Below are 27,912 nucleotides of genomic sequence, written 5' to 3' on the forward strand. Positions count from 1 at the left end.
AGGCAAGAATGGGCACCCCTACTCCAGTGGAGGAAGCCAGAACATCTTCTCCTTGTTCCACATCAAGTCTCATTAGCCCTCCTACTCCCCAGGCTCAGTCTACCACAAAGAAGAGAGGATCTTTGCAGATCTAACCTAAGGTCAGTCCTTTGCTCCAAGATCTTAAACAAGAGCTCACAGAACTGAAATCACAGGCTCACAGTTATGAGGGTCATACATAAAAAAGAATTCCCCTAACAAAATATGTAATAAGTCCTAGCCTTTGTTTGAAGAACGTCCAGTGACCTTCCCAAGGTAACCCATTCCACTTTTGGGCAGCTCACTCTATTTGTTCATAAGTTTTTCCCAACATCAGACCTACAGTTGCAACTTCTAATCATTGCTCCTAGTTTTCCCTTATGAAGCCAAGTAGAACAAATCTACCACACGGTAGCCCTTTAAATACTTGAAGACAGTTATTACATTCTGCTTGAGCCTTCTTTTCTCAAGGTTAAACTCTCCTAGTACCTTCAACTAATCTCCTAGTAGTAGGGGTAGGGTACACCCATGGAACATGCATGGAGTTGAACTGAATTTACCCTGGCCACTTCCAGGGACATATGTCCATCGATGAATGACTTTGGGATGACAATCTATTGGTCCCCATGACAAGAGCAGGGGAGAGGTAGCTAGGTCAAAGAGGATGTCCACTGAACTAGGAAGGGCCACCCACTCAGTAACCTCTAAAGGGAAAGATTACCCTCCCTTTCCCTCTCTCTTTCTTCCTTCCAAGTATGCTTGGGCCTTCAAGCCTTTCCCTTGGACTTTCCATGAGGAGGAAAAGGGCTTTCCTTTTCCTAGGAGTCACAGGAGCTGTTCGCATTACATGCATTACAAGTACATATGCTCATTAATGTGCATCTTAGAATGGATTTCAAGACTCTGGTTGCTTCTTCTGCTCTGTTTCTTTCATTGAGCCAAGGTAATCAAACAGTGATCTCGAGATAGAATCTCTCTTACAGGACAGATAGAACTATCCTAAAATGGTTCTACTCTTGGCAGCTTCATGAATTCAAGAGTTCAGAGGTTTCTCAATCAATGCTGAGAGCAGAGGAAGTTTTGGGGAGATCCCACACATGAGCCAAATCTAAATCTTGTTTCAGGGAGCATGATGAGCCAGGAACCACAAAAAAGTGCCAGACTGCTCTCTTTAGAGGCCAGGCTGCCGCAGAACCAGAACCTGTCTATGTGAGTACAAAGCTAGGGTGCCTTGGCCCCTCAGGCTAGACCATATAATATGAAGTTGAGGCCTTTCACCATACTGATCGCTTTCCTCTGGGATGTCTCCAGCTTACCAATATTTTTCCTAAAATGTGATACCTAGAATTGAGCATAATACTCTAGAAGAGGTCTAATCTGGGCAAAGAGCATAGATAGACTATAATTTCCTTATTTCTGGAAACTCTGATTCCCTCAGTGTGGCCTAAAACCACATGGAATTTCTTGGCACACAGTAGGCATTTAATACTTGCTAATTGATTCATTGTTTATCCTATCACAAGGCTGACTCATATTAGAACACCTGCATCTCTTTTGGTTGAACTTCGACCTAGCTATGCTTCTCACACTTTGTACAAATATACACATGTATGTATGTATGTATATTTGTACTTATATATGGGTGGGTGTGTATGTCTATATATGTATGCTTACACACAACCACAATATATATAGACACTTATTATATATATATATATATACACACAAATGATTCCTTGTGACATATATATTGAAACAAACTTTACATTTAACTCTAATTTCATCTGATTTGCATCATTTTAAGTATACCTCTTCCTCTATACAGTATGGTCATGAACACTGGCACTTTGTTAAAAGGACAATTGACAACCCCTAATTCCGGGGATAGAGACTGTCCCTGAGGTGGCTGGCTGGCTGGGATTCTTTAGGACAAACTTTGTGTTGGCCTATAAAGATTAAGGAGAGGCCACTTTTGGCCCTTTCTTTGGCCCTTTCTTTGTCTTTCTTTGTTCAGAGGATAGACCAGATCAGAGTAGAGCAGACCTGTGTGTGTGTATGTGTGTGTGTATGTGTGTGTGTGTGTGTGTGTGTGTGTGTGTGTGTGTGTGTGTGTGAATTCACAGGCTTCCTAATGCAGAGGTAGATAGGAGTTAAATGAGCTTTTCTATGCTGCTATCACTGGGAGACCCTGAGAGGATGCTTTCTCAGCCCTAGAGATGGAAGCAGCCAGGGCATTGATAGAATTTTTGCTGAGTTATATGGCAGAACCACATGTATGCTTGCCCAAGTCATTTGAAAAGTTCTTCATAGATAGTATTCCTGACTGCCACCCTCTTGTGAAAAGGAGGAGATGTTTTTAAGTTCCTGGACAGCGTGATCCAGAATCTAGCCTCCTAGCCAGAGAAGTAAGAGTTCCTGGATGGCTTTAGTTTTGGGGGTGACTTCTAAGCTTAAGTTCATGTATTGGACCTTCTAGAAGGAGGAGATTTCCTGAGTAGCATTATCTCTTGAAGAAAGAAGATAGAAGGGAGGGGGGAGGAGAAGGAAAAGGAATAAACATTTAGCTAGCTCCTCCTGTGTTCCAGGAGCTGTGCTAAGCTCTTTCTACAAATATTCTCTCATTTGACTTTCACAATAATGCTTTGAGGTGGAGTCTATTATTTTTATTATCTTCATGTTACAATTCAGGAAACTGAAGCAAAGGGTGGTTAAATGATTTGTCCAGGGTCAAACAGCTGGTTAGTGTCTGAGACTGGATTTAAACTCAGATCTTTTTGACTCCAGGCCCAAAACTATATCCACTACACCACTCAGCTGGATGGTTTTGGACTGTGTCACCCCTATACTGCGGTACAAATCTATTGGGAAGGGGATTGTTCATTTGTCAGACCCTAAGTTTGTCTGCTTATGCACTTATGCACTATTGTGAGTGTATTGTGTAATTTTGGTATCTATTTGTGGATTTCTGTGAGTCCTTTGCATTCTCTGTGCATTCTGTCAGGTGAAATAAAGGCTCCCCACTATCCATAGTGTTATTTTGAGATATAATAGGTTTTATGGGAGCTGGGAACCCTTTTATGTACATCAAGGGAAATTTAGATAAGTGTTACACCTAAGCTTTATTTGCAGTTTTCCTGGAATCAACCCCAGGCAGGGCCATAATGAGCCAAGGGGAGAAAATGACCCGTTGGGGTCAGCACCTAGGAGAGGATCTATGTGAACCTAGAATCTTGGGAAGCAGTAGAAGAAAGGCCTGGGTCATGGGTTAAATCTGTTCTGGGCTAGGATTCTAACCTACAATGGTCCTTTTAAATCCTGCCTCTGTTACCTACCTATGCCTCCCAAGTTTAGATTACTAGATCATCTAGCAGATTTGATAAGCACACCACCAGTCTGTTTCTAAATTACTGTGGAAAATGTTAAACAGCACAGGGCTAAGTGGGTGTCCCTGGGGCACTCTACTGGAGACTTTCCAAATGTTCATCAATCCATTGATAATTACACTTTGGGTGCATCCATTCAATTAGTTCCAAATCCACCTAATTATATAGTCATCTATCCCACATTTCTTCATTTCTCCCACAAGAATAGCATGAGAGACCTCATCAAATGCTTTGCTGAAGTCAAGGTAAACTACACCCACAGTATTCCCCTGATCTACTAATTTAACAGCCGTGTTAATGAAGGAAATCAAATCAGTCTGGCTTGACCTGTGCTTGATGAAACTCTATTGGTTTTTAGGAATCACTGCTTTTTTTCCTAAATGTCTACTAACCATTCCTTTAACAGTGTTTTAGGATTTCCCCAGGAATCAATCAAGCTCCTTGACCTATAGTTTGCAGACTATTATCTTACCACTTTTGAAAACTGGAAGGTTGATCCCTCTCCAGTCCTGCAATTCCTCTCCTGCTCTGCGCAAGTATTTCAAAGATCAAGGGAAGTGAGTAGTTCAGTAATTACATCCACTTGTTCTTTCCATACCTAAGACTTCAGTTTGTCTATGCCTGGTGATTCGTACTTTTCAAGGGCAAATCTGGGAGGAAGGGATTTCAACTCAATGTAAAGAAAACCTTTTAAATTAGGGCAGAGCCAAAGTGGAAGACACTGCTTAGTGAAGTAGATTATCTCTGGAAGTGTTCATCAGTTTCTGGTTGTCTACTTTTCATAGCTTGTATCAACTAGCTGCCTTCTAAAATCCCTTCCCAACTGATATACTATGCCTATATTTAATCAGCCTCACAGGCTTGGAACTACCGTCCTGACAAACTCTCTCCAGCTGGCATTTGTTCTCATCTCTTCTAACGGGGACTGAGCAAATACACGGCACTACTGGGCAATGTCTTCTTGCCGCCTTTCTCTTCTTTGAAAATGTGCTCACATCCTCAACACATCCCAAAACACCCCAGAGAGTTAGGCAGGCCAAGAGAGCTGACTGTGGTGGGTCCTGTTTTAGGATGGAAGGGCTCAGGAGTTGTAGTTATTGCCTGTAGGAATCTTGTAATCTGTTGAAGAGACATCCCAGCAGCTTACAGGGGCAGCACATTAGCTTGGGGAAAAAGAATGCTGGCTATGTCATTTATTGCCTTGTGACCTCAGGTAAGTCTTCTAGCCATTCTGGGCCTCATGTACCTCATCTATGAATGAGAGAGTTAGTCCTGGTGATCTCAAAGTACCCCAGTTCTAAGCTTCTCCCAGCCCCTGGCAATGAGATGCAAGGCAATGTTTTTATTCCAGTAATAGTGGATTCAAAAGAATGCAGTCACCCAATCTTCTTTCCTTATCCTTCACCTCCATCCCAAGTGACTTAAGACAGGTAAACACTGTAAAGCTAATTAATCTCCTCTGTCTCTTTTCTCTTCCTATCTTGGGAGCTGAACCCATGACCATGAGTCCTCATTAGTCCTGAGTTCTAGTCAGTAAACATTTATAAAGTGCCACCTGTATACCAGGCACTGTGCTAGGTACTAGGGATATAAAAAGAGGTAAAAGATAGTTGCTGCCCTCACGGAGCTCACAGTCTGGCTGGGGTGGGGAGGAGGGGAGACAACAAGAAAACAGATGTACAAACACATACACAGGATAAATATTGTTGTTGTTGTTCAGTTGTTTCAGTCATTTCCAATTCTTGGTGATCCCGTTGGGGGTTTTCTTGGCAAAGATACTACGGTGGTTTGCCATTTCCTTCTTCAGCTCATTTTATAGATGAAGAAATTAAGGCAAACAAGGTTAAGTGACTTGCCCAAGGTCACCCAACTAGTAAGTTTTTGAGGTTAGATTTGAATTCAGGTCTTCCTGACTTGAGGCCCAATGCTCTATCCACTTTGACACCTAGCTGCTTTCAGGACAAATAGGAAATAAATGAAAGAGGGAAGGCATTAGAATGAAAAGGGATTGGGAAAGGTTTTTTGTAGAAGATGGGATTTTAGTTGGGAGCTAGGGAAGCCTGGGAAGGCAGGAGGTAGAGATGATAATGAGTTTATTGAGTAGAGAGGATTTATATTATAGTGGCAGAATCTCAGAGGATAGATTGGAAGAGACTTGAAGCAGGCAGAGCCCCTGGCAGGCTACTTCAATCATGCGAGTATGAGCTGAGGAGGGCCTGCCCAAGAGTGGTGGCAGTTGCAGAGGAGAGAAGAAGGTGTATTCATCAGATATTACAAAGGTGAAATCAACAGGCCTTGGCAACAGACTGGATATGGAAGGTGAGAGATAGGTTGTGAACCTGAAGGACTGGGAGGGAAATTAGGAGAAGGAGAGTGTTTAGAGGCAAAGATAATGAATTAAGTATTGGACATGTGTGACCACTTGCTAATCCAGATGCCCACATTAATAAGTGTGAATGGCAAATTGTATAGATGGACATGATTATAGTTGGATAGGTGTCAAGGTCCTGTGAATCCTGACAGCAAAGTTCTTACAGATTTTAGCACCTTGAGTCAATATTCCCCCAAAAAACAGGGAATGGCACAGAAGGTGCTGACCAGGAAGCAGTTATTACTGGCTTTGAAACACAAAATTGTCATTACTAAGTGCCTATAATCTCACAACATAGCCCAGCGCACGCGTACACACACACACGCACACACAGAGAAAAAGCCATCTAGCAATATCAGACCCTAAGAACCATACTACTCTGCCATGGAAAGGTCTCATCTGGCTTTCTTCTTCTCCCTCTTGTTAGCATTCTTATTGCCACAGAGTCACATAAGAATCAGTTTAGCAAGTGTCAACTCGGAGGCCCAGGTTCTCTCTATTTGTTATAAAAGCAACCACAGAGTGGGAGAGAGTCTGATGCCCTCATTAGGCAATCATTGCTGCCTTCCTACTCCCATAATTTAATCACCGTCTCTTTCTGATTGTGCCAACAGGATTAATCAGGGGAGACTTCCTGGAGAAGGGAAATTTTGGAAAAAAATTTGACAGGTGATTTGTTCCCTCAATAATAAAATTTAGAAATAAAAACAGAAAGAAAAGTATAATCCCATATGCCTAAGAATATCCTCTTATAGAATCATCCATAGGCTCTGCAAGTTTATCAATGACAAAGGAAAGAGTTACGTGCATCCTCTTTGAAAGATTCATAGTAAATTTTTCCTAAGTAATTACCAAGCCATAGCCAGACAGAAATGGCCTAACAACCTTAGAGCTTGTATTTGTTTTAGTATCAGAGTGCCTGGCATATAGCAGGTGTATAATAAATGCTTATTGATTGTTGAATGAGTTTGTCAAGTAAATGTTTAGACAAGGATAGCTTTTTGTTGAAATAATGGCAATATTCTAAAAAAAGAAAGAAAACAACATAAGACAGGCCTGGAGGAGTTGTCAAAGAGGGGTTTACTTAGCTTAGAAAAGGTTGCTTTAAATAATAACAAATAATAATAATGATTGGCGATATGTACAGAGTGTTTTTAAGATTTGTGAGGCACTTTACATAATCTCCCTTGATCCTCACTACAACTCCATGAAGTGCTACAGATATTATCCCTATTTTACAAAAGACAAAACTTGAGGCTTAGGGACTTGTCCAGGATCTCACCGCTACTAAGAATCTAAGGTGAGATTTGAAACTGTCTTCTTGACCCCAAGTCTACGGCCTACTGCATCTGTTTAGGTTGGATCTGGAAGAGCAGATTATATGAAGAATTGCTTAACTGTGACTTCTTTTTCTGAGATGTTTGGGGCTTAAAGGATGTTTGGACTCTGAGACCTGAGAATGCCATCTTCTCTCCTCTGCTTCTCTTGCTAAGGAGTAGGCTGGCAATGGGAAATGATCCCAGGGTGACACTCCCAGCAGACACTCAGGAATGGCCCAGCCAGACGGAATACATGAAAGGGATATTTGCAATTTCCCTAATTATCTCTGTCCCTCTCTGAGGCGGTGAATTGCCAATTCATAATGTTATTACAGCAATATTGGTAATTGGCACTGGCCACTAGGCAAACATAACAAGGCACGCTCTCTGTGTGTTTATCCACGGTCCTCCGCCTTGAAGCATGTGCCTTCACGTAAGGACTTCAGAGTCTCCCTTCTAGTTTGAATATCGGCACAGGCTTCCCTGCAGGTCCTTTGGACTAAAGAGGTTTGGGAGTTTTTTTTGAGGGGGATTTCTGTGTTTGGAGAAAAAGATGGAGTGGAGAGACATGCATTTAGGGAAACAGCCAGTTTGGTAGCAGTGGCCTGCTGGTTCACTTTCACGGTTCAGGTCGCACTAATGATTCCCCAGGGGCAAGTTCCCTGCTTTCCAGACCAAAGTGCAGCTGTAGAGGTTAATGCTGATTTTGCAGGTGACCGACCAGTCTTGGATATCCCCCGGCTGCTTCCTGACTCATGACTAGAGCAGGCCTTATTGTGCTATGCTGCTCCTCCCAGCCGTTTAAAATACAGATGAAAATAATAAGACACAGGGCTAGGAAAGAAAACCAACTTTTCACACATCTCTGCCTCCAATTTTCAGCCATCTCATACAAAAAACAGAACTGGACAGCCATGAAAATGATTACCATCTGGTAATGCGCTCTCCTCTCTGAGTAGACCCAATGCTTGCTCAGTTGTTCCCAGGTACCACTCAGAGCCAGAACCAATGTTGTGCCCATCCAGTTGGTCCTTTGAGGACCAGGCTCCAGGGGGTCTGGCACCCTCCTCTTACTCACAGAATCACTGACTGTCTTCAAGAATATCTAGTTCAACCCCCTGATTTTGCAAATGGAAAAATGAAGCTTAAAACAGTGGAAGAACTTGGCCGAGGTCCCATAGCTAGTATATGGCAGGCTGGAAGTTGAACACAGGTCTTCTGACTTCAAGTTCAGTGGGTTTTCCATTATGTTGTAAGCTCCCTGAGGGCAGAGACTATCTTTTGCCTCTTTCTGAGTCCCTAGAGTTTACCACGGTGCTCCGCACATAATTGGCGCTTAATAAACATTTATTGTTTGATCTTTCCACTAGACCATGCTTTATCCCACCTGACAATCTTCAAGGATGCTTAGAATTCCCATTGTGTAACTACTTTGGTCTCTCGGTTGTCAGAACTCGGCACAAACATCAGCTGGCATGTGACCTAATCCATAGTCACATGGCAATGGGACTATAGACCTAGAGCTGGAAAGGACTGCAAAGGCCATTCAGTCCAACACCTTCATTCTACAGATAAGGAAATTGAGGCCCATATAAATTAAGCACCTTACCCCAGTGTACAAGATAGCAAATGTCAGGACCAGAATTCAAACCCAGGTTGCATGGGTCTACTTTGCTATAGGATGGGGGAATCTGCTTGCCTACCTCCTCCCCTCAGCCTGCCCATGCTCACTTACTGAGTATCGGTGTTGGGGGGAAAGAAAATCCCAGGCCAGCTCTACTGAACTAACCCGTGGCCTCTTAGCTGAATTCTTTTCTTTCTCAAGTGTAAGCTCAAATTCTATTTCTTTCCTGAAGAATTCCCCGATACTCCCAGTTTTCACTGATCTCGTCTTCCAACTCCTAGGGCACTGATTCTGTATACCCCTGTCCTGTCATGTAAATAGCCTCTTAAGAACTGTGTGAGAGTCTGGTCTCCTGAAGTGATAATAATAATAATAATAATAGAGGGTATTTTATAATGCTCTAGGGTTCACAAAACACTTTACACATAATTTGCCATTCATTACAACTCTGAGAAGTATGTTGGAAAGGTGCTATTATTTTAATCTTAGAGGTGAGAAATGGAACTCTTAAGACTTGCCCCATCACACAGCAAGTAAGTCTTGGAAGTGGGATCAGAACTCAGGCCTCTCCTGACTTTAAGCCTGGGAATCTTGGCCCTTCCAAGACTGCCTTTCAAGTAGACTGGGAACCATCTGAGGGCAAGGACCTTGTATTTTTTCTCCTTGCTCTCTCAAAGAGTAACTAAGCAAAGGGTCGAGTACAGGGGTGGGGAACCTGTGGTCTTGAGGCCACATGTGGGTCTCTAGGTCCTCAAGTACAGCCCTTTGACTGAAAAAAAACCTGAAGTTTTTTATTATATTATTTGATCCTCCCAACAACTCTGGGAGATATATGCTATTATAAATCCCATTTTACAGTTGAGTAAACTGAGGAAGACAGAGGTTAAGTAACTTGTCCAGGGTCACATAGCTAGTAAGTGTCTGAGACTGGATTTGAACTCAGGTGTTCCTGACTCCAGGCTCCATATTCTTTCCACTGTACCACCTACTTGCCTAAAGGCAAAGGCTACCACTTTGGGTATTTAGATAATCTTTTCTGGACAGTAAAGACTCCCCCTTCCTGAAAAGAGATAGAGAAATGTGATATAAAGGGAATATATGGTAGAAAGATCAGTGTTCCTTGAATTGGTTCCCTGGGCACACTCCACTTCAACTCAAAGAGACCAATAAAACCTGGAACAGCCCTGGGGTCACCCCCACAACCTTGTGGTAAACTTCACATTGGGGGTGCCCAACCTCTGGCTGCTTGCCTGCCACTCTCACTAAATACTTTGCCTGGTGAGAACCCAGTACTCTGGGCACCTGGAAGTTGCCCAAGCGTTACCCAACTCTTCCTCCTGGAGGCCCCGAAAGAGTGAGCTCACCTCACTGGGGTGAGTAGTTGATCCTTGGGAGCTTGGTCCTCAGACTGACTCACAGGTTACTCCCTCAGAGGATAGACCCTGCCCATCCTCTTCAGTTTGACTCATCCCAACTCAGTCAGGCTCCCTCACTCTAATTTGTTTATGAAGAGGGTCATTCATTTACTCATTCATTCTCCTGAGAACCTACACACCGTTTAGACAGGATCAGAGAAGCTGAGAGACCAGAACCAGGTCACAGAGCAGGTTTTTGGCAGGGCCAAGAAGATAAATACCCTTGTGACTGGAAACAAGGACTCCAGCCCTTAGGGAACCAGATCTTTGGATCAAAGCAGTTGATGTCACCACTGTAAGAGGAAGGTGCAAAATATTCAGCTGGGGAAATCCCAGTAGGTAGAGGGGCCATGTGTTTACACACTCCCAAGGCATCTAGTCAGTTGTGGCAGTTACTGTGCTGTATGGTGGAAACAGCCATGGTGATAAAGATCACCCTTCAGGGTGCCTCATCCAAGCATAAGCTCAAGAAAAGCAGAGGTCATTATTAGGGGAACTTCATCCTTATAGAGTGATGATTCTCAGACCTGGCTTGGCAATTTCAACTATGAAATCCTCTGTGAGATTCACGCGCACACACACACACACACACACACACACACACACACACACACAGAGTGACTTTCACCAAGCTGAACATTAATTCATTAATTTTAATGTCAAATTCATGATACTGAGCTTTGTGTGAGGGGGTTGGAACGGGGAGAAGAAAACCGTGGAAGGCAACCAAAAATAACACATGGCACCACTTCTCAAGGATAAAGGATAGAGTGATCAATTTATACCCCTCCATCACAGATCCAGACAGCTGAACCATTCAGTGGATTCTAGTTACCTAGATCAGGACTTCTTAAGCTTTTCCCGCTCTTGACCCTTTCAGCACTTCTTAAACCCCAGATGGGGTCTCAACCCACATCTTAGATAAAGGCCTAATTGCCATGCGCTATTGTTCTGTGCAGATGAAGGACCACAGAATCATCAACTTAGAAAGAAGATCTCTTCATTTTTCAGATGAAGAAACTGAGGTCCAGAGAGGTCAAGAGAACTTAACCCAAGTCACAAAAATACTAAGTGAAAGATTGGGAATTTGGGACCAGGTCCTCTGATTCTGCAAATCTGAAGAAAAATGAGCCTCACAATGTCATTGGGTTGGGGTTTCTTGCTTGTCTGCTAACACTGTTGTTCCTCTCTGAAGAGTGAAGCCCCATTGAGTACCAAGCTCTCTTTCCCTTTGGGATGAATTCCCACACATTTGGGGAAATGCTGCCTTCATATCTCTATAAACGAAGTGTTAGCAGAGATGCTCATCTAGGCTCTGACACATTTTGGGCACCGTGCCATGGCCTGGTGCTTGGTGTTGGCTGGCTTGGCTCACCTCCATGACTCACGGCAACTTCTCCAGGGTGATGGCTTGTCAGCTTCTCATTGTGTTCCCTCTCTCTTTCTCAATTGTCAGATATTAAAGCTAAGAATTCAGATGGAAGATGTCCACAAACAGATGATGTCAGGGACTGATAAACTTAGGAAATTGCTTATGGGGGGGTAGGGGGGATAACTTAACCCTATTCAGGCCTGGAGGTTTTTCAGTGTAATTCTCCACCTTGTGCTACCCTTAAGCTACAAGCAGGTTGCTGCTGTGGGAAGAGCACTCACAGTGCTTGGAGTCAGAAGCTGGGTCTGGATCTAGGCTCTGCCACGTCACTTAAGAGCTCAGAGCCTCAGTTTCCTTATTTGTAAAATGAGAATAGTACTTGTTGCTTCCTTCTTCACAGGGTTGTCAATAGAATGCGTTGAAAACTCTAAAATCTGAAAAAAAACCACCCTGAAATGTTAGCTATTAAAGCGTATACATTATCTCACTTGAGCCTTTCAACATTCTGCTCACATGTATACATACAGATGCTTCCATGTGAACAGACTTTTAGAGATGGAAGGGACTTTAGAGATGATTTAGCCCAGTGGTGTCAAATATGATGGGCAGCAAGTGCCAGCAACACTCCAGAGTGCCCCCCAAGTCAGATTAGAATGTAAGTGGGAAATATTTCGCAAAATAAATGAAAATGCAATTGAACATAGAAAATGTTACGATGTGGTTTTCTAAGTCAACATATGCCTGCAAGGATCCTTATGTATGGTTTACTGGACTTACTTCTATCTGATGTTTACAACACTGACCTGGTTTAATTTATTCATTTTACAAGCGAGAAAACTGATGTTTAGAAGCTTAAGTGACTTGCCTAAGGTCACAGAAAGCTAAAATTCATACCCAGGTCCTCTAATGCAAAATCTGGTGTTCATTCCACTCTTCATTCATTCAGCACATATTTATTATATACCTACTATATATCAGACACTGGGGAAGATATAAAGATAAAGTAAAATATAATTCCTGTCCTTAGGGAAATCAGAATCTAGCAGGGATGATAAAGCATATACACAGATAAATAGATTGCAAATTAGAATACCATAAATGTGTAAGAGGAATAGGAAGGTCTATAAGATCAAGAAGGGAGTGCTCATTTGCAGCTGGGAAGGCTTCATGGAGAAAGTGTAATTTGAGTTGGGCCTTGAAGGGTAGATAGGAACAGGTGGAGATGTAGGAAGGATTTTATAGAAGGGCATTTCATGAACAAAGGCAAAGCATGGGTCCACTGATCTAATTTGCCTGACTATAGTTGTGAAGGAGAAATAATATTCATATGTTAAGTTCAGAAAAGAGAAAAGGGCTTTATATGTATTATATATGTATATGTATTCCTTTGTTTTATGGAATGGCTTTCTGGGAGAGAGAAGGGAAAGGATACATGGAGAAATTTAGGCATGTATAAACAAAAGATATCAACAAAATTTATTTTTAAAAGATAGCCTACTTTGCAAGGCCCAACTTGAGTCCAAAAAGGGGCGGTGGGGGGGGGGGAAGGATAGGGAAATTTAATACAATACAATGTAGCTATTAAAGAGGGGGAAAGGAGGGTATTTATATGCGTGTCTTCTTTTCCCTCCTCTTTCTCCTCTCTTCCTAGCAGAAGGAAAATTGCACAGAACCCTGGGAAGCTGGTGGTACCCATTGTACTCTTCCCAACTAGTGGAAGCTCATAACAGAATCTTAACCAGAAATTTTTGTGGCAAAGGTAAACACCACAAACGGTGCCAGGGCTAAGCATCATACAGTGAGCCCCTCATTTGGGCAGCTCAGAGAAGCCACTGCTGGTGAGGCTTCCTATTTTAACTAATTATTCTTGCTAACTAGATGCTAAGCTCTGTTTTTGTCATGCTGAATGATTATAAGTGCTGTCAGCACCCTCTAAATGTGATCCCCTGAAGCAAAGGCCCCAATCTCCTTGCCTTAGTTGTGGCTTTATCTAGTTATAAAATCATAGGATAATAGATTGGGGCTAGAAGGGGTCTCAGAGATCATCTAGTCCAACCCTCTTATTTTATACATGAAGAAGAGGTCAAGTGACTTGCCCAAAGCAATGGAAGCACTATCTACCTCAATGGATTGTTGGGAGGTTGGTACTTTCTTTGTAAAATTTTTTTTCTATTTGTCGAATCTTTATTGGGTAAGTGGGCAAAGTTGGCAGAGTCCACCTTAGTCCTTCTCAGCAGCAGCCTTCCTCATGGCAGCTAGGATGTTGCTGAGCTCCTCTCCCTTCCTCTTGGCCCAGATGTGAGTTCCCACCCTTTTTTTGATGGATTTAAGGGCTCACTTATCCTTGGAGACCTTTCACAATTCCATGGCCCACCTCTCATAAGGGGCAAATCCATACACCTCCCAGATCATATCTCTCACAAACTTGGTGTGGTTGGTCAAGTGCCCATGGTGGCGGCATTGTTGTGGCTTTGAAAAGTTTGGGTAACTTTGTGGCCTTTGTTGAGGCCTACGGCCACGGGGTATTGGATGGCCATGGCTTGCTGCCTCACTATAGCCCCAAATGGCAGCCTTAGCTGGCAATGTGATACAATGGTAAAAAAGCTCTGGCTGTGGAGTCACAGCATCTGTGCTCCAATTCCAGCTCAGTCACCTACAACAAGTCACTTAACCTCTCTTGGCCTCAGTTTCCTGATCTGTAAAATGAGGGAACTGGACTTGATTATCTTTAAGGTCTCTTCCAATTCGAAATTTAAGATCACAGGAACTATAAAGTGCCGCGTAAACGTGAACTGTTGAGATTATTGTGGGATTCCAAGCTCAATAGAAATTTAATGAGTGCTTATTTGGAGAATAAAAATAATAGTCCCAATAAGGCCGGCAAATTAAAATTCTGTTATTCAATCACCCTCCCCTTTTTATTTTTGGCCTGAATGATACAGATAATTTTGACCAGATTAAGGCCATGGTGAGGATCACTTACACTCACAGGGAAACTCCCCCTACTCCATCCACATCTCCTTGCCAGATCTACTTTGGTGGCTGGTCCCCTTTGGGGAGCCAAGGACACATCATCCCACATACCTCATCCTCCGGAGGGAAGAGAATCAGCTTGCATTTGCATGTCACCTCCCTCTCCCTTGCTCAGCTCACTCTCAGAACCAAATTGAGGCCAGTACCCTTTCTTTCTTCCATGTTAGGTTTTTGTTTTTTGTTTTTAATGACAAGCACTCTTTTGAACTCCCATGTATACAGACTTAAAATCTAGGGAGTGCTTTCTTAGCAGCAACCTCAGAAGAAAAGTATTGTGTGATAGTGGATAGAGAGCTGTCCTTGGAGGTAGAAAGACCTGATTTCAAGCCCTGCCTCTGACTACATGTGTGCAATGTAGGCAAGTTCCCCATCCCCATCAAACAAAGAAAAAAGCCAGGAAAATCCAATACAAATTATAGATGAGTTCCCAATCAACTTCAATAGAGAGATTCCCACACCAAGAGTTTACTATACTGATCTGGACCAGAAGATTCTTTGGGGTAAACCCAATCCCTTCACAGGTCTGCAGTGGGTGGGTAGCTAAGCCCTAAATACAGGGGTGGGGAACCTTCGACCTCGAGGCCATATGTGGTCCTCAGGGTCTTTGGGTGCAGCCTTTTGACTGAGTCCAAGTTTTACAGAACACATCTTTTTATTAAAGGGATTTGTTCTGTGAAGTTTGGATTCAGTCAAAGGGCTGCACTTGAGGGCCTAGAGGGCCACACGTGGCCTTGAGGTTGCAGGTTACCCGCCCCTAAACTTTAGTGTATGGGCCCCAGGCAGGAGTCAGACAAAGAGAGCTTGAGTACTCATGGATCATAGACGTAGAGATAGAAGGGATTTTAGAGAATCATCTAGAAAAGGAAACGGAGACAGAGGAAAGTGGTGACTTGTCAACCAGAGCTAAAATTCGAACCCACGTCTTCTGACTCCTAAACCATGCGGTTACACCACGGTCTCTTTGGAGGAAGGAAAAACAAAGCACAGCACAACAACACCAAAGCTAAACCTCCCCCCCCCCAAACCCTTCCCTCCTGCCGCCTCAAAAGTTAATGCCAATTAAGTTGCAGTTAGGGTGTGCAACTGCACTATAAATCAGCGGGGAACGCGCGCTCCTGGACAATCTTGAATAGCAGATTAAAAGCCAATTAGCCAGGACTTTTGGCCCAAACGTGCCTGGGATAGGAGGTGTGTTTTTAAAGCGTCACGGCAGGCCACAGGCAGAGGGGAAGGGGACCTCTGCTCCGTCCATCCGTCTGTCTGTCCCTCGCTACCCGGCTCTGTTTGGGGAGCAGCGACCTGTGGTGCTTAGTCACTGTAATTGCTCGCGCAAAATCCAGGAACCAAATAAAATGTGTTTGCAAATTGTAAATCACTCCAAGCAGCGATCTGAGCCTGGCCATAATCTGGTGTCTAATCTCTCTAATAGCTCTTCCTTCCCGGGAGAGACAGAGCACACACATGCGCGGCCCGTTAACAACACCCAGTCCGGCGTTGTTTCATTGGGCAGGAGGGAAGGAAGGCCTGACCAGGAACTGCGGGGCGAAGGGAGCCCGGCGTGCACGTTGAGAAGTTTACCATCAATCTCGGTTTCCTCATCAGCCAGACGAGGTGCAGGAATCCCGGGGCGGGGGAGGCGCCGAGTGCTCGCTTGGGCTGGAGCCGGGGATGCCTTGTGCAGCCCCGCGACAGGAGGGAAGGCTCACTGGCTGCTCAGCTAGCCAGAAGCGTTCCTTCTGCCGCAAGGTTCTGCTGTCAAATGTCTCTAGGGGGGAGGGAGGGAGGTCTGAGGGTGGGGGTGTGGGGGTGGGGGAGGTGGTCCCAGATGAGGACAGAAACCACAGGCTTGAGGGTGAAGTTCCCGAGAAGTTTCTGATAAAATGAGGAGCTGGCTGGGTGTGACATGGAGCCCACCTTAGGGCTGTGGTCTGTGTGGTCAGTGGTGTTTCTCTAAACCAGGGTAGGGATTGTCTCGTTTTTTTCTACTTACTTGTATCACCTAGAGCAGTGCCTGACACAGGGTAGGCACTAATGAAGTGCTTATTGGCTGATTGATCGACCCCTGTGTTTTCACTGTCAGCCTGTGTCCCAGGGCAAGGGCCTGAATTGTAGTCGCCTCAAGGGAACCACATTTTTCAAAGGGTCTTCCATAATGACTTTGTCAGGCGTGCATTTGAAGCACATATGTGATACCTACTAGCTGCGTGCCCTTGGGCAAATATCTCTGAGACTTCATTTCCTCATCTGTAAAATGGGGGCAGTAATTCCTGCCCTGCCTCTCTCCTATAACTGTTGTTGAGGAAGAAGTGTGAGATTAGGATGTGAAAGCAATTTTTAAACTGAGGGGTGTCTTACACAGGTTAGGTGTTTTATGGTTGTTGTGGTGGTGGTCTCTGAGACCTCCGAGAGCTGCTGAGGTGGTAGCTACATCTAAATCTACTCATACCTAGGGAACTCCGTAACAACAATTATGCTGATAATCCATGAACAGAAAACTCACTTAGGCCTTAGTGATCTGTCTATTTTGGCCAGGAATGGGGTTTGTAAAGGGCTGGAAAAATCCTGATAATCCCTTTCAGGGCTCTGTTTCACTTTCTAAATAGATGAGCTCAATATTCTATGCTTTAGGCTCCCCAGGGCCCTCTCCAGGCACAATTTTGGTGGGAGGAGAAGCTTATCTTTGTATCTCTCCGTTTTCTTGCCCCTCAGCCTACTTTCATCAATTCCTCCTCCTCCTACACTGCAGACCTTCCCTTCTCAGAGGCCTTAGACCTACCCTCTCTTCCTTTCTTACAGTGTCTCTTCCTTTTGGAGGCTTGCTAGGCTCTGGCTAAACTTGCAAGCTAATTCATGTTAGGGGCTTGCTTTGTTACCCTTACCAAGGCATTTCTGTTTTAGCAGCAATCCTCTAGAGAAAGTGGAATGACTATCTGGAATTCCTGGCACTGTGACGAGCCACTGGATATGATACTTTTTGAGAGGAGTGAGTTCTCAATGTTCTTGTAATCACACTCATACCACTGACTCTGCCATTGAATACAACCAGGTCGGATGAAGTAGGCAACATGAGCAGTGTGCAGCGAGCACATTTAGTGGTATGAGACAGAGGGGAGAAAGAGTAAGGGTTTGGGGGGAAAGATGAGAAAGGGGAAAAGAAAAAATGAAAGATAAATATGAAAAATGGTAGAGAGAGGAACTCCAGCAATAGTCCCACTGTTTGGGCATCAAGGTTGAAGATTAGGCTTATTCTGTGGGAGAGGAATCAAGAGCTTTTGAAGGGAAAGTGGGTTGTCCCATGCCTAATGTTTGAAGTGACAACTATCCTTCCCCCTCCCTGAACCTAAAGCCCCAAAGACAGGAACTGTGGTGGTGGTGGGGGCCTCCAGTGGTTCCCCCAGGTAGATTTCTTATATTCAAGAAGAAAAGTCCAATACCTCAATTCTGATTAGTAAAGATCCTGAGATAGAAAGACAGAAACTCCAGCATCCTCATCAAATCTCCTTCCTCTTCACTCCTACCACCCTTCCATGTGTCTGGCTGGGCATATGAAGTATACTTCTGAAGCTATTTCTCCATAGGCCTCTGTAATTTTCTATTTGCCACTGCTTTCTAAGGAGCCCTAATCCTCCATCTCCTCCCTGAGACTAGAGGAAGGAGCTTTGCAGGAGATGACGATCCAATTGGTTTGAAACGAACACTTGGATTTGTCCCAGTGAGTGGAAAGAAAGGGTGTTTTTAGATGCTACACACCCAGGGAGGCCTGTTTCCAGTGGGTGTGGTCAGAAGCCTAGAAAAATAATAAATAAAAATAAAAGCAAGACAGAGCAAAGCAGTTCAGATGCCAAAACTCGGCTGGCCGTGAGCTGGAGCTGTTTGGGTAATAGGTTCCACATTTGCCTAGATTATTCCTAAGTGACCAGGCTCCAGAGCTCCCACCCCCCAAGCTCATATTAGACAGACAAGGGCCAAGGCAGCATCTTTGCCTGTTCCATTTATACCTTTTGCACCTCCTGAAGCAGCAGGTATGATGCTACAAGACACCACCAGTTGCTTTGCCAAATAAACACAAAGCTCGGTTTCAGACATAGCTCTCCTGGATTTGGGTTCCTACAGTTCACAGACTGTTCTGATTATTAACGCCCTTTTCTTTTTCCCGGAGAGTTACATCTGGCTTTTTAATTGCTCTGGGTTGGGGCTGGGATGCTTCGATAGTGAATTGGTATCTTTCCTATTTTTTTGCTGATTTACGTCAAACAGTCCATCCACAGAGAGAAAAGTGGGTGAGACCAGAGAAAATCTGGGGGGTGGGAGGAAGGATAGGCGGGGAAAGGTAAAAGAGCTTTGGGCTTTCACATTCTTGATGCTATAATATTACTTCAAAGGTGTAATTTTTCATTTAATTTTTTTTTCTTTATTAGGGGTGGAAAGTAGAGGCCCTCCTTAGGCCCACTGAGGAAGTTGGAACAGACCCCAGGAATTCAGGCCCTGGGGGCAGAGTATTTAGTCAAGGACCAAAACTCATGCAGTTTCCTATCCTTTCTCCTCCCTGCTCTGCTGCTTTTAGGAAGAAGCAAGCCTGCCCCGGAAGAAGACTAGCTTTCAGTATACTATCAAGGTATAGCTCTATTGGCTGATGCTGACTGTCTACATGTGGGGGTGTGCTCGATGCTAGGGAGAGCTGATTGTTAAATTTTCAATGTGAGCATTTCCACCTCAGAAATCAGTAAATGCTATGACTTAGGCTTGATTTATTGTTTTGTTGATTGTCTAGACTTAAGAAAGTGTTAATAATGCAGATTAAGTGGAAAACTGTGTCATTTATACAGTTTCTTTCTCCAGACATGTTAAACATTTACCATTGTCATTTACCCCTGCCTACATGAAAGTGAGATTTGTCCTCTCCTTTTCCAAACCCCACTGCCTGTCCCAGCTCCCCCTCCAAAACTTGCTGGCTGGAGGTGGCTGGGCAGGTTCGTTCCTCATCTGGGAGTGGGAGGCAGAAGATCTAGAAGGGACTGACACTCCTCATCTAGTCATAAGTGGCTCATCAGCAGGTGTCCCGGCCAAGGCCCTGCTTTGCAGATTCTCAGGAGATGCTGGAGATAAGGACCCTGGATGACATCCATGAGGTTTTGCTAAAACCATCAGGAAGGTTTTTGTGGGGAGAAATGTAGGTGCCGCCTTTGCTCCCTGTGAGATCTTGTATCCACCTGTACTTGTGGAATCAGTCAACAAACTGCCTTTTCTCTGCTCCTGGGGTTTGGGAGAGGTGTGGAGTAACCAAGGAGATAACAGAGACAGTCCCTGCCTTCAGGGGACTTCCCCTTTAGTGGAGGAAACAGGGTGATCCAGAATGCATAGAAAAGATAGACTGAAAGAGTAGCAGTCATGCAGAGCCATGTACACCAATGAAAAGGGGCCCCTGAAAAAGTCAACGTTGGGTGGGAAAAATCAGAAGGGCTTCCTATAGGAGGTGAGTTTGTAGCAGAGCCAAAAAAAAAAATGAAAAGAGGAACATAGGGAAGACAGGAGAGTTTCTTTCTTCCTTCAGGCCTCCCAATTGGAATTTTCATCCATCTGGGCAAGGGAGAACAGGAGCACTAGGAATGTCTTGAAGAGCTCTGACCAATGATTGACAGTAGAACCAATTCCCCATTCTTGTTTCCCAAAGGATGAGTTGAGCAGGGAGAAATGGTCTTCCTATCTACTCAGTTTTATTTCTCAGATGCGGGGACCAGCCAGAGGCTTTTGCTGAGGTAACAGAGAGCAGCCTGTGGGAACCTTCAGACACCAGGCTTCTTTCCAAGCAGTTCCAGGGGAGCCCTCTTTTTGGAGAGTGGTCCAGCCTGGGTTGACCCATGCTGCCCTGAATTTTATGACAAAAGTGGCATTGAGATGCTGAAAGGAGCCTCTTCTCCGTCCCAACAACATGCAAAGGATTGGCCTTTCTCTAGAGCTAGAGACCAGAAGTTGTTCTGCCAGTCCTAGCCTAGGGGCTGGTGATCTCAGTGATTCTGCCAGTGGCTCAGAACTAGAGTCCACACTCACACTGCTCTGCCTCAGTCCTCACAGCTAATGGAAATCTATCCTTCCTGGGCCTTGAGAGTGCCAATGGAGACAGAGAGCTCTCCTTGGGAGTGGGGGGGGGGGCGGAGGGGGGCATGGACTCGAAGATAAAAAAGAGGAAACTGAAGTTAGTTTAAAGGGGAGAGAAGAAAATAGTGTGAGTGTGCCTCTATCTTCTGTCCTCTCCCCCTTCCCCCTTTTGATCCACTGGGAGGTTCTTTGGGGGCACCAGGGAAGCCCGTGGATATTCTCTCAAACAAGAAAAACTGGAATGATCGTTGAACTCTGTATCGGTTTTTATAATGCTCAACAAGCTGAGACCTGCAGAAGAAAATCGTCAGGCTGCCCTCCCTCCCCAGCTTCCAGTGCTGCCGGCAGCCTCCTCCTCTGTCCTCTTCTCCTCTCTTTCCTTCCTCCCCTCCTCTCCTCTCTCTCCTGCTTTTTACTCCCTTCTTTGCCTCTCCCCCTTTTCTTTCCCTCCCTCTTTCCTCTCTGTTTCCTCTCTTCTTTAGTCCCTGATTCCCTCTCCTCTCCTCTCTTCTCCTAGTTTCTTCTCCTCTTCACCACACCCCTTCCCTCTTCTACTTTCTCCTCTCTTCTACTCTTTCCTTCTTTCTTTCTCAAAGTTCTTTCCCTCTCTCCTCCTCTCTCAAGGGAGCCACAGACTGAGGAGATAGCAGGAAGAGGAGTAGACAAAGAAATGCTAGTGGGCAGAATTGTACAGAGCATAAGAATGGAAAATCAACTTTTCCAAGTATCTGGTCAATTTAATCTTTAAGGATTTAAAACTAAGTATATCACCAGGTGGGGAATGCTTCAGCCCAGGCAAGCCTGTGTGCAGCCCAAAGCTGGACATCAAGCACCTCTCAAGTGAAAAAAGAGATGTGTATTTCATTCCCTTTGGGGCTGTGGACTAGGGTTCAGTTTTTCAGTTAGGCAGAATGTAGCTGGGACAGTAAGGGAAGCAGTAATGGTGAATTAAAACTTGACCAGCCAGCTGTGCTGTTTTCCCACAAATGTTTTCATTCCAGGTACAGAGGGTTCATCCTGAAATAGCTCCAAATAAAGACACGTCAAAACAGCAGCGAGCAAAGACAGGCCATAGAAACATTCATACTGAAGTGGAAATGACTCTAAGATTTCCTGTGTGTGGCCCAGGGTAGGCAGTATTTGCTCTGCTCTGGATGGGGGGGATGGGGGTAGGGTGGGGCAGACACATACAAGCTGGCTTTGTTGTCCCAGTTTCAATCTACCCTGAATTAGAGGGGACAAAAGCAAACCCACATTAGGACTAACCAGAGCCTTCTCAGCCCTCTCCTGGGGTCAGTTTTGCTTGGCTCCCTGCTCCTTCTGGGAGATCTCAACCCCTCTCCTCTGAGAGGACCAATGAGCCTTGGGCTGGTGTTTAGGTAGAGAAAGTCATAACCAATTAACCCACACGGTGAGCCACCGACATGGAAGACCCATAAGTGTCCTGAAAGGCCCAATCCTAATTACCTAGAGGGCATGGGGTGTAGCCTGTAATGGGCTAATGGGTTGGGATGCTGGGATGTGAGGCCACCAGCAACTCCCCCTATAGCATAATTTGGGGTAGCCCACTCTAGCACAGGGTTGGGAGGTTTCTCATCCTCACTTTCTGAGCCTGAATTTTTTCCAGGGCCAGGGCCAGGTCTCCTACTCCCAGCCTAGGGATATCTCCCTGTTACATAGTGTCTGGCACGTGGTGGGGCTTAATATGTGCTCCTTGATTTGACTAGACTTGACCCTCTCCTCTCCCAGACATGGAGAATCTGGATAGGGGGATGGGAACAAACAAGCTGGGGCCAGAACAGGACTGGTATATGACCTTGGAGCCCTGGCTGGGACTGAGGCAGGCGAAGCCAGCTTCACTGGGACCTCACAGCTAATTAATTGTTCACCCCAGTGAATCAAAGGTTGGGCTGAGGTTTTTGTAATTCTAGGCATCCTCACTTTGAGCCTTTTCTCTGAGCCACCCCCCCCCCCATGCCCACAGGGCTCTGGACCCCTTCCTCAGCCATCCCTATCTCATTCAGTCTGCTTTGGAAGGCACAGATAGACTCTGTCTGAGTTGACCTCTGGAGTTATCCACAGTTCCTGGTTCTCAGATACAGTGAGTTGAGCCTTGCAGTTGTATTTTGGGCTGGGGAAGTCTAAAAACAGAGAGCTTAAAGTTAGAGCAGGACAGGATTGGAGTGGAAGTTTGGGTTGGGAAGAGGAAAAGAGGTCAGATGACCAGCCTGAACCCCTGACACTCACCCTTGTTTTTCTTGTCCCTCCACCTTTTAGAAAACAAACGATCTTGGGGGCACTCTTGCTCATTGCTCTGGAGAATGGAAAGTCACTGACCTGTGCAGCAGCCTCAAGATCCTAATTTAGGGCAAGAAGAGAACACCTCCAAGACCCCAATCAAGCTGCTTGATTACTAGGGGGCAGTGCCATGCCTCTGCAATTGCCCTGTCCCCAGTAAGAATTAGACCCATCCTGGCCAGGCCTCATTGACACCCCAGCAGATTTTTGCCAGAACAGAGTCCTGGAAGTTCTCCTGTAGAAGTACAACTGTTAGAAAACTGATTCGGAAATGACGCCAACCAGTGGAGTCCCAGGAGCAATCCTGCTGCCACCACTGGAGGTCCAAGCCCGGAACTGGGGCTGCCGTCGACAAAAATGAAGAGCCAGAGCATAGATTCAATCACATCAAGAATATGCAATGTTTATTGAGGAGTGGGACCTGGCCCTTGACAACCCTCCCATGTAGTTTCACTCTGGCTTTAAAAAGACACTGAGCTCCACTTTTATAGAGATTTATATATAATATATTTATATATTTATATATATTTTGTACATAAAACAGGCAACATGAAATTCCCATCTATCACATCTGGAAAATAAAATATCCTCCCACAATAACAACAAAAAAAAAACTTGGCCCTTTCCTTCTCCTCCCCACCCTCCCATGCCTCAATTTCCCCTGGGCAAACGGCTTGGCTGCTCAGCTGTGGGTGGGGGTGCCTTCAAAAAAGTCTCCCACCAGCTCCTGACTGTCAGAGGGCCCCTGTCCAGAGGTGGTGGTGTGGGCTGAGTTCCTTGGCCTGGGCTCAGTTCTTTGCTTTGACTGAGATTGTCTCCAGGAAACCTAGGTCATCTCTGGGGTTCCTCTCTCTTGCCCCAAACCCTTCAGTCAGGCCACTTGCCTATCCTTGCCTTTTTCCTGCACCACTGCTGGGGAGCTGCTCCCTGGGGACCAGGGGACAGGGAGAGGGGGCACAAAGGGAAAAGGGAGGTAGAGGGTATTCAGCTTCTCACTACCCCTCAGGGAGAGGAAAACAACAATAATAATAAAAGGAGAGGAAGGTAGAAACTCTGGAGAGCTCCGTTCTACTCCTGAACAGAGAAAATCTCGGTCAGAATCTGAGTGAAAAATACAAACAAGGTGATGCACGGGCAGCATCATTTAGCATACAGAGGTGGACAGTTAAACTGCCGCCTGTGCAATTGAGACCTAACCTGCAATTGAGACCTAACCTGGGACTGGGGCTTGCAATCAATTAACTGAGAAAGCAACAGGCTTGGATGCTTTTTGTAACTAAATCCCCCATCTCAAGGAAGTTTATTCATTGTGCTTCGTATTATTGCGACCTGGTACAGACTTTGCTTCTCTAAGTTTGGCCTAACCGCCCTCCCCTTCCCCCTGCCTTCCTCAAGGGGACAGTTTCACTAGTCCCCTGACTCCCCCACCCCTTCTGCCCTTCACACACCATTTCCTTGGAGCAGGGGGGAGTTGCTGACTTAGGACTTCAGCCCCTCAGTCACTCTTTTTATGGGGAGAGCTGCCTGCAGATCACTGCCCAACCCCTGAAGGAAGACACCCCCCACCTCGACTCAGAAACTCGGCTCCCACAAGTCTAGGGGCAGCAACCACAGGCTTAAAGCCAAGTTACTGGGGTTTCTTTCTCTTCTTAAGGACTTTATAATATTCTCATCGTAATATCACCAAGTTGTTTCTCTGGTTCAGTATCGTCGCAAGCCGTCCCCCACTCTCTCTTCTCTCTACCCTCACCCCTACCTCACTCACGCTACTTTCTCTGGTTTATGAGGCAAGGCCCACCACCTGTCCTCCGAAACTCCAGTCCCAGGGTGGCTGGAGCTTCACTTTCTACGACCTTTCCCCAGGCTCCCGCATCTCTCCTAGGCAGAAAGAGGTGGGGAGAGAGATAGAGCCCGGTAAGCTGGGGGTGTAGGAACACGGGGAATCTCCAGATCAAATGGCAAAGGCACATGGTTCGCTCCTTCCATTCCGTAGACACTTGGAATCCCAGAGTTTCAATTTAGACGCGTCTCTGCTCCTAAGGCACAGGGTTATTACTTAATACTAGAGCTGCCTGGCTTCCGGGCTTCTCTCCCTTCCTTCTCGGCCCCCCACCCTCACTCCCTGTTTCTCTCCCCCCACCCCCAGACTGGAAAGAAACTTGAAGACAACAACCTAAGGCCAAATCTCAAACTCGAAGAGGTTCTGGCCGGTTTAGGGGCGGGGGAGGGGGGAGGCAGAGAATCAAAGCCAGCCAGGGTTTATGGCACCGGAATTTCCTCGTTCTGTCTTGGACAGTCTCGAGATCAGTCTGGTCTGAAATTTAAAAAGAAAAAAAAATACCCCACCAGCCTCTAAAGTAACGTCCTTCAGTCCAGCGTCTGGGTGGGCGCGGAGGGAGAGACTGAGGGACGGAATCCACGAAGGGCCTGAGGGGCCACCGGGAGTCTGGGCTGTGGATTGGCGGGAGGGGAGAGCGCTTATTCACGCGCAGTTGCCCATGGCTTTAACCAAGGAACTTTCTGGGAGCTGGCGAAAGATACCTCGCAGCGTGTCCAGCTCCCGAGTCAGCTGCTCCACCCGCTTGCGCAGCCGGTCATTGTCATTCGTGAGCTCCAGCACCTTCTGCTGGGTCTCCACGTTGCGCTGCTTGGCCTTGTCCCGGCTCTTGCGCACAGCGATGTTGTTGCGTTCCCGACGCACTCGGTACTCGCTGCTGCTCTTGTCCACTGACTTCTTGGATTTACCGCGGTGGTCCGTGGACATCATCTTGAGTCCTCCTCCCGGGGGTAGACTGTTCTGCTGGTGTGGGTGATGCGGTGGCTGCGGCGGCTGGTGGTGAGGGCTAGGCACAGGCGTGGGCGGCGGCGTGGGGTGCCCTGGTTGCAGGTGCATGGTGGTCTGGCCGCAGTGGGCGATTTGGTACTGGAGGTGGGACGCCGGATGGTGGTGGTGGTGATGGTGGTGGTGGGCTGGAGGAGGCGGCGGGGGTTGCTGCTGTTGCTGCTGCTGCTGCGCCTGGTAAGAGTAGAGGCCGGACAGCGCCAACTGCTTAGCCTCGTCCTCCTCCCGGGGCTCCTGCTTGATCACCAGTGGTCGCAAGGCCGGGGCCCCAATGCGCTCGTACAGGGGGTCCAGTTTGCCGTCCAGGTAGCCCGCGGCCACGCAGCCATAGACATGGGGGTGGCTCCCAGGCCCGTGGGCTCCGTGCATGGCGTGGCCGGCGGGATGCGGCTGCGGAGGATAGTCGAACTCGCCCCCCGCCAGGGCAGCTTTGGCTTTCTCCTGCTGCTTGCTGTGCTGGAACAGGTCGGCTAGGAACTCGTCGTTGAAAGCGGCAGGATCGATGTAGGCGCTGATGTCGATTGAGTTTTCGTTCTCACAGATGTCGCCCAGCTGTTCCGAGGCGGCGGCGGCTGCAGGTGTTGAGGGGGGCTGAGGAGGGACCGAGTCCCGGGGGTAGCCAAAGGCGACGCTGCTAGGCTGGTGGTGGGGACTCTGGAGGTGGCTGCTCATCGGGGGCCGGGACTCGACCTCGTAGAAGTTGGTTTGCTCCATGGGGGAGCTAAAATCTTCCCGGCATGGTGACCAGCTCCGGGAATCCAGACTGCACAGGCACCCGGACTTTGGGGAACGCCCAGCGGTCGCCAACAACCAACAAGATCAACTCGGGCCGGGACTAAGGGGAATTGGCTTCTTTAGGGGAAGCAACAAGAGCTCAATTCCCTCCTCCCTTTTCGCAGACTCCAGAGAAATGAGTGGGGCTACGTGCCCTCTTCTTTCTCCAGCGCCCCTCCAGCTCCGGATCCGACCCTCTCCTCTGTTCCCTCCAAGCGCCACCCTGCCCGAGTACCCTAGCTCGTCCACCCTTAATCGCTAATGGCTCGACTCCCTCACTGCTGCTATTATATAGTCTCAAAAATCCCGAGCTGGGCATCGCCCTCTAGTGTCCTGCTGGGAAACGCCTGCTGGGAAGCTCTGACCACCGGTGGCAGGTTTAGATTCCCTGGGTCTTAGCGCCAGGAGCTCTAGAAGAAAGCTACCCCCTCCCCCGTTCCCTCTCCGCCTCGCTCCAGACACCCCTTTCCACTCTTTAGCTCTTTGTAAGGGGGAAGTGTGGCTCAGAGCCCAGCCCCTCGGCTGAGAGGTGCAGCTGCAGAACGCCCACTTTTCCTGAGCGCTGTTTCTCTTAACAAACCACCGCTAGTGTAAACAGACACATGCAAGCCCATTCTATATACTGGGGGAACTTCAGGGAGCAAAGAATTTCCATTGTGTCAAAAAAGTAATTCACTACTCTCAGTTTGCCTTCGGGAAGCAAAATGTGCCTTCCTTCCCTCCTCCTGAACTCAAAGAATTTTTTTTTAAAGATTAGCTAAACCAGCGCGCTGGGTTGGAACCTGCTGGAAAGGTTAAGTGCTGGGGCGCACTGATAAGGAGTCCAGCGAAACGTGTCTTTCAGTCCAAGGTACTGTAGGAGCCGAGTATTCCTTCGTCTGGTGGCTTAGGGAGTGAGAAAAGGAAAGGGGAGCCGAGCGGCCAAGAGGACAGGGTGAGGCCTGGCGCTCCTTGTGTACACTATTTAAGATTCTCTTTCAAAACAAGAAATCAGTACCTGCAATGAAATAGGGGGTTCTAGAAGGTAGATGGGGAGTGGAAGGGGGGGTCTGGGGAGTCAAGTTTCCGGATACAGAAGCCTGGCGCACGGCACTCCTGAAAGTTGTGAAAGTAGTAGTGATTCTTGTGTTTCTTTTATCTCTGATCGCCAGGTGACACATGAAGCATATCCGATTTCAGTCCGAGCCACCACAATGTGGTCTCATGGGGACACTGGGCTGGCGGGACGGGACGTTCAGGCGCTAGGACCCAGGGAGAGGAGGGAAGGGAGGAAGGGAAGGGAAAGGAAAGGAGGAAAAGGAGGGAAGAGAGGAGGTAGTCAAGGAGGACTGCGGCCCTAAAAGGAACAGGGGGCGGGGAGCGTTCGC

General features: G+C 46.6%; 2 protein-coding genes and 1 pseudogene across 2 annotated transcripts; 1 reads left to right on the forward strand and 2 right to left on the reverse strand.

The window, feature by feature from the left end:
- Positions 1-13,722: 13,722 nt before the first annotated feature.
- On the reverse strand, positions 13,723-14,172 carry LOC110207403 (large ribosomal subunit protein eL36 pseudogene; annotated as a pseudogene).
- Positions 14,173-16,152: 1,980 nt separating this feature from the next.
- On the forward strand, positions 16,153-23,779 carry LOC144455911 (uncharacterized). Its single transcript, XM_078150102.1, has 4 exons — positions 16,153-16,281; positions 19,100-19,150; positions 21,633-21,760; positions 22,909-23,779. The coding sequence occupies exons 1-4, from the start codon at positions 16,204-16,206 to the stop codon at positions 22,991-22,993; spliced, it is 342 nt and encodes a 113-aa protein (XP_078006228.1). The 5' UTR covers positions 16,153-16,203; the 3' UTR covers positions 22,994-23,779.
- Positions 23,307-26,920, reverse strand: CEBPA (CCAAT enhancer binding protein alpha). Its single transcript, XM_020985031.2, has one exon. It carries the CDS (start codon positions 26,483-26,485, stop codon positions 25,412-25,414), a length of 1,074 nt encoding a protein of 357 aa, XP_020840690.1. The 5' UTR covers positions 26,486-26,920; the 3' UTR covers positions 23,307-25,411.
- Between the last annotated feature and the right edge of the window lie 992 nt (positions 26,921-27,912).

The sequence above is a fragment of the Phascolarctos cinereus genome, unplaced genomic scaffold (genome assembly GCF_003287225.1).
Source record: "Phascolarctos cinereus isolate Bilbo 61053 unplaced genomic scaffold, phaCin_HiC Scaffold_2;HRSCAF=192, whole genome shotgun sequence".
Classification (NCBI taxonomy): Eukaryota; Metazoa; Chordata; class Mammalia; order Diprotodontia; family Phascolarctidae; genus Phascolarctos; species Phascolarctos cinereus.